The sequence below is a fragment of the Scomber japonicus genome, chromosome 1 (genome assembly GCF_027409825.1).
Source record: "Scomber japonicus isolate fScoJap1 chromosome 1, fScoJap1.pri, whole genome shotgun sequence".
In the NCBI taxonomy this organism is placed as follows: Eukaryota; Metazoa; Chordata; class Actinopteri; order Scombriformes; family Scombridae; genus Scomber; species Scomber japonicus.
The window spans coordinates 30,935,198-30,946,822 of NC_070578.1; the positions used below are offsets into that span (position 1 = coordinate 30,935,198).

Sequence of the window (11,625 nt, forward strand, 5' to 3'; positions counted from 1 at the left end):
ACCTGTCTCCCAACCTTTGAATTTGGCAGCTATAAAAAAAAAAAGAAAGAGTATGCGGTTAATCTTGTTTAAAGTTGTTTCCACCACACTGGAGTTACCATTTATTCTGCCATAACAAAAACCTTGAAATGCTAATGATGCTGACTGTAGATGACCAAGGTTGCTATAAAGCTATTAGCAAGTCATTAAATGAATTTAATGTTCAATATTACATGTTTGAGAGGAATAAAATATGTCTAACCATTTGCATTTCTTGGGGAGATGTGGGTGGATTTTAAGCATATAATGCAGCACTTAGTGAATGTCACTGGTAAAATACATTTGACAAATACAGCTGGCATGTTTTTTTTCCAGAAGAAATAATTAAATTGCGAGTGATTATTGAAAATCTTATACATTCAAAATCATATCATGTGCTCAGATACTTATTCAAACTGTTGGTGTATTGCTAGAATATATCACATTCAACCACAATTTTTTTTTAAAGAATCTGTCAAAAAAAGTCTTGTATTATGATCCAGTAGCAGGTACAATCTATGCTCTAGTTTGGGATTTTTTTGGGCACTAATATAAACCAGCTATCACGATGTCCTGACTGTTACACATCCACCCACTAACCAGCAGCACCTTTGCTGTCCTCGACTTGTCAGACACTGGTTTTCTAGTGAGTTGTGACGAACTGTCATGTGCGTGACTAAACCGTCTCAGCAGTGCGCTGTTGGTCGGAGAGAAATCACTCAGCCATTACAGCCCCTCAGTGTCTGTGAAAACAGCTTCAGGCAGGGAGGTTTGGACAGACCAAGAGATGGGGAGAGACTGTTTTCTCTGCAGTGGGAAGCATGGTTGATGCTTCTCCCTAACCCCTTGCAAACAGCATGCCAACACAAGTCTCAAACAGCACCTTCTCTATCCACTTGTAAATTCACCAGCTCGGCAGCACAGGAAGGGAATGTAAATTAGGTGTGACTAACAGCAAGATGGGAATCCAGGCAGTTTTTCCCCCTCCTCTCTTGCTGCTCTCCCCTGGTTACCGAGGGTTTTGTACACATCCACTTTCCTGCAGTGCTCCAGGCTGTCAGCTTGGTTTCACGTGCAGAATGACTTCAGCTGGAGGTATACTAAGCTGAGGACAGATAAGAAAAAGAATATAGGAGGGCAGTGTGCTGAGCTGGAGTCAGAATGAAACCTTTTTTAAAAACCTATTAGATTTATCATGAATTGGGAGGCCTTTCACTTCATCTTAAAAAAACCATTGGAGCAGTATTGTGCTTACTGAAATATGGGAACTACAACTGTTTCATGTGATTTCTCAGAAACATTGATCTGTATCGACTGGTGCAAGCTTTGTGAGCATGTGTACACTAAATTCTTTTAACGTGCTGCTGATATTTTTTCTTACTGTCAACAAATCCCATGAATAGACCAAAACCAACAATGAATTGATCTTACTAACAAGTACTGCCTGTGGAGCCTGATCCGTATTACTCCTTTTTGCCTCAGAGACCTATTGTTGTCCAAAAACTATGAAAAACACATGATTGAACCACGTACTATTGGGTGGCATGCGTCTTCACAACAATGAACATAGGCACTGCTGTTTCATTTGGGCCATAAACCATCTTGGTACCATAAATACTCACTAGCTGACCAAATATGTGGGAGTCGGTTAGGCGGTCCACCACTTTGGTCTACACTAAAATATCAACTATTGGAGGAACTGGCATGTCATTTTATACACATATTCATGGACCCCAGAGAATAAATCCTAATGAATTTGGTGACCCTTGTCATTTGCTGACGTGTGTGGTTTTGAATAAAATATCATAACAAATTGATGGATTTCCATTAATTTGGTACACACCTTCATGTCCACTTCAGGATGAATTATAATAATTATCACCTGAAATGTCATATGGAGCCATCATCAGGCCATATTTTGAATTTTTCCAACACTTAGCTTAATGACCAAATACCTGCCAAACTAATGCTGCAATATATATATATGCATCCATATAACTTGGAAGTTGGAAGTCGGAGTACACCCGAGTTTGAATTGTTCCAGTTTAGAAGTCAGAAAACCAGTTTTAACCAGGTTAGCTATTGATAGCCAATACCAGTTGATAAAAACACATTTTGCAAACAGTGTAGCAACATGTCCACAGATAGAAGCTAGACGGTGCTGTGTGTGCAATTAATTTAAGCAAACACAAATAAGAAAAAACTGCTAATAAACAGGATATTACTACAACTTTCACACTGTTGATACACAGGGCTACCATCATTGATCTTGAGGTCAGGGCTGGTGGGGTATGTCCGACTTTCCAAGTTGGAGATCCGACTTCAGGGGGCGTTGCAGTTGAAATTTCCGACTGGAAATTCTGACTTCCGATTACAATTGTAACGCACCGTTATGACATTGCCATAAGCCTCATCTGTACTATATATTTGTTGCTAATTAGCATAGGTTAGCATGCTTATACATTAAATATAGGTGGTAAACATGTTAAAAATGATACCTGCTCAACATCTGACATTGTTTTTCTGCTATGATACATCCTTTAAAGCACTGTCAGTGTGGCTATAGACTCTTGTGTTGTTTAATAATGCAACTATACATTTGTGATCAGTGTTTTTAAAGATTTTTATTTCTTAAAAGAACAAAAATGCTCGGGGCTGAGCAGCACAGACAGAGCAGGGAAGTCAGAAAGTGTTGAAAGACTAGCACATTGTTGGTTTTGGTCTTTTCATGGAATTTGTTGACAGGAACACAAACATAAAATAACCCTGTTATTCATGTCTTAGCCTCAACAACTGGAACCCAAAAACAAGGACAAAAGATTGATCAGTTCATTTGAGCTTTCCTATGAAATGCAGATGTGTCAAATGCACTTGTGGAAATAATTTTCATGCCTTCTGCCTCCCCTCCTCGTCTATTCTTGGACACAGTTTGAATTCAAACCATTAAATCCTGCAGTTTAGGTTTAGACTGTTGAAGCCTTTTTCGCTCTGAACTTCTTTTTACTCTCCAGGCAGTATACTTGTGAAAGACTCTGAATTAGTTATTGTGGGATCCCAGTGGGAATCTATGTAACAGATACTGTTGAAGGTGTTCTATTCAATCAGAGCGAATGGTGCTCCACTTCTAACTTTCCTTTTCTGTGTCATCATTTGTAGGCATAAAATAATTTCCTCCTGTCAAAGTGTGTCATCAGAAGGTGTGTAAACATGTGGTTAAAGTGTATATGCATGGCTGTTCTAGGTTTATTATCTTGGTGCATTGGGACTGGTGTGTAATAAAAGGACAGAATACAAAATCCAGCCTTTTCATTCTTTAGTGCGTAGGCTGTTACTCTCACAGAAAGAGAAACAGCAACCAGCCAATTATTCCTGTGATTATTATTGCAAGAAAGCTGATGGCCCTGCATGTTATTGATGTCAGGGAGGATGTCAATGGACCTCTATTTCAGTCTAATAAATACTCTTTGCACTGCTGCCCCTGGATTTTCAAGGGATTATGTGAGTGCACTTTCCATCAGCAATGAGCTGTATTCTCCCATTATGTGTAATGGGAATAGTATGCATGCAGTGAATATGGAAGAAGAGTATTCAAGTGGAGTGCATATGTGTGGCTGAGTGTATGTGTTCAGGAGGGTGTTTTACAGTGTTGATGATGGAGAGCTAGCCCTCTGCAGACAACCTGTGCTTATTTTATTGCCTCCTCCCCAGCTGTAGCGTGTGGGCAATAAACCTTTCTCCAGCAATCTCCAAACAGTGCAGCAATCAATGGGAAATTATCTCAGCCAACCAATGGGCCAGCCTTTCTATTTCTCCCTCTGTCTGCTTCTCCCGCTATCTGTAACCCTTTCTCCCTGCACTCCCCTCCCTCTCCTCCTCATCCCTTCTGTCTCATTTTTGCTGTCTCTGTTTTTTCCACCCACTCCCTCAATCACCCAACCTCCCTCCCTCCCTCCCTCCCCCCCTCTTTTTACTTGCGTTCCCTCCAGCTTTCTCAGCTCCTCAGCACCTACTCTGAAATGCAACAGCTCAGCAGCTCCAGAGCCATTAACAAAAGTCGCTTTCACATATGTAATATGTAACATTGCTGGAATGACTTTGCTGGAGAATATAATGACTCTGACTTGCTCATACAACCAGAGAATACTCACTTTGACAGTTGTGACAACAAGGCCCACTCACTGTACTGCATGTTGTTGTTGCATTTGTCCTTGATCGACAGAGGCCAGTTGGACAAATCCTCCTTATTTCTCCATGATTCACTTAAGGATGTATTTCAATAAGTTCGCCTAAAGGACACGTCTCCAACAGTTCCCAGCATAAGTAAAGACACTAAGTGCTTTTTAACTTCTTGCATGAAAGCATAAATAAGCTGCGTACATGTTGCTATGATGACAGAACTGACATGACCGTCAGTTATTCAAGTTAACTCTACTTCGGCTACACTCACAAACAAGCACAGAGGGATTAAAGTAGTTACAGTGATTAAATGATCAACGAAAAAGGAGACTGAACTGAAATTTGAATGGTTTTTGGAAAAGGAAACCATTAAATTTGACCTGATCATTTTTATATGATGTTGATGAATATGGTTTGTTGACTAATTTCAACGTGTTTATAATCATATAAAGAAAGAAGATGTGATTGAACAGATCTCTTGAATAGACCAAACCCAACAAACATTTAATCTTACTAACAAGTACTGCCTGTGTAACCTGAATCATATTATTTCTCTGTGCCATTGTGCTCCATTGTTGTCCAAAACACATGACTGAGCAACATCATGCTGGGTGACATGTTTCTTTACGACAGTGAGCATAATCACTGCAATTTACTTTGTGTCATATACCATTTTCTGTGCCATAAATACATAATATGATAGGTAATATGGTGTTGATAAATATGGTTTGTGCACTACTTTTAGGATATTTCTCATAATATAAACAAAGAAGATGAGATCAACAACATTTAAAACAACTGCAATCAATATTTTTCAGTAGCAATGTTTGAACTCTAACAAACTCGAACGCTGTTGATTGTAGTGACAAACAAACAGAAAATGATCACCCAACTCTGCAATTTCCTTGATGCTATGTGCAAAGCTGTTCAGAGACCTTCACCTCATTGTGTTGGTTTTACAGCCCACAACTTTATTGTTTTGGTTCACTCTCACCCCTCTCATCACAGTTATTTTCAGCTGCAGCAGGCAGCTGCTTTCAGCAAAAAGCACTGATAAAACCACAGCACACTAACCACCCAGAGCCAAAACAAACAAAAAAAGCAGTTAGCGACTAAAAAGCTAAATATTTCCATTAGGAGTTGGTGGAAACCAAACCAGAGCAAAAGAATATTGGATATTTTGCATACTTTGCATACTGTGCACCAAGTGGCATTGACTTTTAATAGAGGATAATGTGGCTCCATGTCTGCTAGCAGTGTAATTTGAGAACAAATGAGCCATGTCAACTTGGAAAAGTGATAGTATGTCAGTGTTATGTTTACAGCTTGTTGCATTGCACTTTTCCCAGGTGATCAAAAAAATCAATCAGTAGATAATCAATATACTTGAGGTCAGTTCATCAATTTATGTATTTTTAGTGAGATTGTAAATCAAACCAATAATTGCAAATAGTTTGTTGTCTTTGCTCTTATTCATTTTTGCCTCATAAGACACCGGCTAACTGGGAGGTCTTCTTATTGCCAATCTTGTAGCATCAACTCATTTACATGCACAATTTCACTACCTGTGAGAAATTCACACTATATTCTGTGAAGTAAGCGGATCTATGCCTCATCCAACTAGCCACATGTATTTTTAGAAAATGCCTTTGTTCACTTTGCATTTTTATATCGGCATACTCGACTGACCTTGACCTTTGGCAAATAAGCACCTACTACACAGTTAAATGCTAGTTGCATGAGTGCTTGTTTTGACTTATGCAATCAGTTTTTCATTTATGCTGATTCACAACATTTGACTGAAATGTCATTGTGTGTTGACGAGGAAAATTGCCAAGGCAGATTTTCCAGAATATTGACTCCAGCTCTCACTCGCACAACACCCATAATGAAGCAAGAAGGGGCTGAACGAGTTAAAGCGGGCTCAGACTACAAGAGTTTTAAAATCCTAACCAATTTTGAAATCAGGTTCCATCACGCACATCAAGAGAAACTTCACAGATGTTCTTCTCTCTAATCTCAAACATGCCCACGCTACAAGATTTGAAAATAATTTCACATCACACACTGCAGGATATTATTAAGATTATCGTGCCAGAGGGAGCAATGCAATGCACCACCTCATGTGATCTCACTGGGAACCAGATGTAAACAAAATGGAGACTAACATGGTGCAACAACTTGCTTTAGTAATCCTTTCCAGTTAGAAAAAACAAAAGCAGAAGGCTAAACGAGTCTGGATAAAAAATGGTTGGGGATACAAGGTTAAGAGACAAGGACAGGGCAGGAATGTTTACAGTTGCTTGGCAACATCGTCTCCATGTAGACATGTCTCTGTCATTGACTATTGTTGTCCCACTTGGAACGTAGTAATGTAATCATCTAGATTTTTACTCCTACATATTAAACATGTTTGAAATTATCGGGGCAGCTCTGATGAGTCTGTATACAGTTCTGGAGTTCTAACCTTGGATTTGTAAACCCCTCACATTGGCATATCATCTGGGCCAAACATTGGTACCGACCAAGGTCCTAAACCAGATTTCTCCTTCGATTGTCTCCAGATGGTGAATTAGGGATGAATCGTCCCAAAACTCCTGTAGTCCGAGCCGGCTTTAGTGGAGTTGAAGCATTAGCACACTTTCCAGAAAAAAAGATCTACTTATGCTGAGACATCATACTGTGTGGCTCTCTGGAGTTCAGCTGCCATCTCTGTATTTTATGATATAGTTATCGGGCTCTTAACATCTAATATTTATTTGCCCCTAACATACACGCCACAGTGTAGCTACTCTTAGAACGTGTCTGCTGAATTTTTCAAAAAAAAAGAAAAAGTCCTTTTTTAACCTATGATGCATTTCTGTTATGGAAGATTTCTCACTGAAGTAATCTTGGATCACCTTTTGGCAGCATTCACCCAAAAATTCCAGAGGTGTTTCCACACCTAAGCAGCACTTGCTCCTGGCAGAACAGACAGACACTGACAGCCATTCAGACAGGCTTGGAAATGGTGAGCAAACAGCACTTCTCCTAAACACCTTGTTTATGCTGCTACTACCCACTGAGTTCAGCCATAGCGTGACAACATGAAAAGAAAGCACAAGTGACAACCACCACCCCTGCCTGTCACACTTGTATCATTTTTTCCCCTGCCTCAGCCGTGGGGGAAACAGCCAAGCTAATGCCAAAGTTTGACAAGCTGGAGGCCTGTTAGGCAGAGAGAGACACTGGCTTATTATTTGCCTTGCAGTTAAGGATAGGGTCAGCACAGGTTATCAAAACCCAGCAGAGGTGGTTCTGCACAAAAAAGGACAAAGAAACAGACCATAGCTTGTGTAAATGACATCTAATTTGAAACGTGATTGATAATGGCAAAGTTGTACTGGGTGAGAAAGGAGTTAGTTGCAGTAGATTAGGAGGTCAACTCTAGTCAGTGGTTGCAAGGGTTTTATTTACACACCATAGTTACTGCACAACCATTTCTATAAATAGCAACTAGCAACTTGATAAAAATGCCTCTTTGTAATTCTCAGCTGTTTTCATCTCTCCAAAGATCCCTCATCTGAGGTTCGTGTGTGTTAGCGAGCGACAAATTATAACCACAGCAATTCATTGGAGGCTACTGTTTTATGTGTTGTTAACGGCAGGCTGCTAATCAGCAAGTTTGTGCAGGTGCTGTTAACTTGTTAAGCTACAATATAAATAAAGATAAACTTAAGACTCTAGACTGATACATTCTTGGCAGATAAATAAAAACATGCACAGGCAATAACATTCCTTAGATACACCTCACTTAGATATCAATGGACTACACTGACAAACGCCTGTATAGTTTAATGGGATGGGAGGATGAACGATTTTATTGCGTGTTGGGATAAAAAGAAAACATTCAAGTTTATTGTAGTGTTTTCCATATCAGGATAGTCATAAATTGGGATAATTGTGAATATCCTTATGGGGGACTTTAAAAAACTGTTTAGTTAGCTAAGCTACAGTCCTACATTGATTCCCTGAGCCCACATCTTTCCAGTCATTGTTTGTTTGATTGATTTTTTTTCAGTAAAAATAAACCAGGTGTCCTATCTGTGATCAGTATAACTTTATGAATTGTAATTATTTTGGCCAGGGTAAACGTTACATGACATTTTAATATCATCCCATGCTTAATAGTCTATGTGTATTAGTTACTACTGACAGCACTTTGACATTTCCTACTCTCCACAGGTGAGTAGACCCCAGATGATGTGGCACTAGGAACAATATTAGTCCCCTTATTATTTACTGTACATTGATTATATTCCTTTCCCAACTGAACATTGTTACGTCCGTTTTTACGCTGATGACACCATCTTTATGTTACAAACAAGGACTTCTCCAGATTAGTCTGCTTTTGTTGATCTCTTTTATTGATTTGAAACTGCACAATGAACTGAAGTTAGAGACACAAATTTAACTGAGAGGCTTTAAAGTTCTACTTACGGATAGTTTTAATAATGTGTGTGACTGTTTCACAGTGTAGGGCTGTATGTATGTCTTGAGGCATAAGGTACGTTCACTAGTTGCTTAGTATTTGTCTGTATTTTCTAACTAACAGCATATGTCGTGTATATCACAGGAAGTGGTCTTTGTTACCACTGGATCATACTGAATATATACCTCTATATAATCAGATTAAAGGACATCTTATTTTGCCAGCAACAAAGGCTGTAGTGTAATCTCTCTTAGCCATGGAATAAAGGGTCTCATTGGCCTTTTAGTTCACCGTCTTTCTTTCTCTCTCTCTCTCTCTCTCTCTCTCTCTCTCTTGGCTTGTCTCTCTGTGCGTCTCTCTTTCCCTCCCCTGTCTACCCGAGGCCGCCTCTAATCAGCAGGCCTTGAGCTCTCAGAAAGGTCACTCTGTCCCTTTGATGGTGTTTTGATTCATCCCTTCCTCTTCTCTCTCCTCCCACCCTTCCCTTTCACCCCCCCTTCTCTCACAGGGAAGCTGGAGAGTCACTACCATCAGGGTGCCAAGAAGGGGCTGGTCCCATCAGCTGCAGAGTGACATCAGAGGAGGAAAAACTGTCTGATTGACCACAGTTCAAGAGGAAATAGCATATCATGTTTTTTTCTGTTGAAAAGTTGGCTGCCTTCTCTGCTGGGCTTCTATCAAGAATCAATACTAAATAAAACATGGTTGTATTTTTGCTTTTGCACTTCTCTAATTCCAAATAAAATGTTGTCAAAATGAAAATAATAAAAGTATGTTTTAATGAGGATGTCATCTTTCATTTCCTGGTTTCTCAAAGCAGAAAAGATCAGTTAGAAATTCCTAGAAACATCTTACGCAACAGCAAAGGAAGCAAATATTTTAGCTTCATTTCTAATCAAAAACCTATCGACCACAGTCACAGTAGCTGACCCTCTCCCCTCCCCGCAAGAGGCAGGCCTGTCATTACCAATCCCACACATAAGGCCACATTTAAACCAGCCATAGAACGGTAAAAATTCAGCCGTCTCATTAAATTCAATGAGACAATTGCATTGCCGCAGCAGGAGTAATGACATAAAGGGCTTTCGGGAGAAAAAAGCAGGGTCAGCCAATGAAATGAGTTGAACCTAGCTCAAAATTTCCCATGTGCATATTCCTTGTACAGTAGCTTGTATTGTATAAAATGTAAAACTGTGATAATTCAGTTTTTAACCTCACACACATTAAGAGGGAGGGGGAAATTCCTCAAAGAAGAATAAACCTCCTTCTTATAAGCCTTCAGACTGATTATTTAACCTGGACTTTTTGGATGGTATTTCATCTGCTCTCCTGTACCTGAAGCAACATGCCCACATTAAAGAAAACCCCTTGAGGATTTATTGAATAATGGATATTTTTAATCTAAACACAGTGTAGGCGTCATGAGTTATCCGACCTGTGTCTGTGCTCCCTGCTCATCATTATAAGCGTTTCAAACAGCTCCAAAGCTGCACAATTTTTATATTAAAAGGGTGAAAACTTTTTCTTTAAATGGATTATGATGTTGTGACTCACTGTAGGGGTGGTTGTACTCTTCGTTTCTCCATAGATAGTACTGGTGGTAAGTATTTGCCCCCTCAGCCATTAATTCCACTCTTAATCAAAGGATGTCTCGTTATGATTATACAACATGTGTCGTATTAACTTAAGTTATCTTATAAACACAAGAAATCCTGCAGGATTACTCAAGATTTTTCTCACTGTTTACTTGTATTGAATCTCCAGTGTAAAAGCATTGCAGCATCTACTTTTTGATCTGTAACTAAACAATGCCATCTGGAAAGCTACATTCACACACTGATATGTTGTGTCTCAGGTATTTAATCATCAACAATTGTTTGGTATGGATCATAAGATGTGGGTCAAGCCTGCGTTTTGAAAATGATAAGTTTACCATGACAGCATCTGCACCTCCTTTTAAAAATAAACAGATGTCAAATTGTCAGTAGGACTTCAACCTCTTTAGAAATGTAACATGCATAAACTAGAAGCCCTGAAGTAATTTATGTAAATTTACATTCAAGCACACACTAGGTTTCTGACTTCATTAAGTCTTTCCTCTGCTTTGAGAGTTGTTGTGACAGGTTCTTGTTGCTATTCTGCCAGTGCAATGTAATTCTGTGTCTCAATATTTTACCTGCTCTTTTATTGCTGTGTTTTTTCCTTCCCAAAGTGTTGAGTGGCTCTTCAACTAAAGCCGGGCTCAGACTACAGGAGTAATCACCTCAACCACAGTTGGAGTGGTCTGGAACCTTGGTCGGACCACATTATCTGGTACTGTGAGAGGTTTACAGATCCAGTGTTAAACCTCCAGAATTGCCTACAGACTCATTGGGGCCACCCCAGATAATATTATTGATTTTTAGGATTTAAGATCTGGATGTTTATGTCACTACTTTCCGAGTGGGACCGCAATAGCCAATGAGAGAGACAAATCTAGAAGGAGGCAGAAGTTGATGTGTGGCAAGAGCAGAAATGCCTACATAATGTGTTTTCAAAGACATCATAACCATACAAACCATATAATAAGAGCTCTTTACATCCATGTTTTGTTTACATCTACTTCCCCCATGAGATCACGTGAGGTGGTGCATTGCTCCCTCTGGCACGATCATAATAATATCCTGTAGTGTGTGATGCACCATTATTTTCAAATCTTGTAGTGTGTGCATGTTTGAGATTAGAGAGAAGAACTTCAGTGAAGGTTCTCCTTATGTGTGTGATGCAACCCAATTTCAAAATCGGTTAGGTTTTTAAAACTCCTCCAGTCTGAGCCTGGCTTAAGCTGTTTTTTGCCTGAGGGCGTATTTCACCACGGTCTGAAAAGCATAGCATGAATCACCAGCACACACACACACACACACACACACACACACACACACACACACACACACACACACACACACACACACACATACATC

The 11,625-nt window shown here is 39.6% G+C and overlaps 1 protein-coding gene across 1 annotated transcript in view; it reads left to right on the forward strand.

Moving 5' to 3' along the window:
- The window catches only part of trip4 (thyroid hormone receptor interactor 4), a 74,207-nt gene extending 64,462 nt beyond the window's left edge, over positions 1–9,745 (forward strand). Inside the window, exon 13 of the mRNA XM_053317383.1 lies at positions 9,174–9,745. Coding sequence (XP_053173358.1) covers positions 9,174–9,238 — 65 coding nt within the window. The 3' untranslated portion in view covers positions 9,239–9,745. The remainder of the gene's footprint in view (positions 1–9,173) is intronic.
- The last annotated feature ends 1,880 nt before the right edge of the window (positions 9,746–11,625 follow it).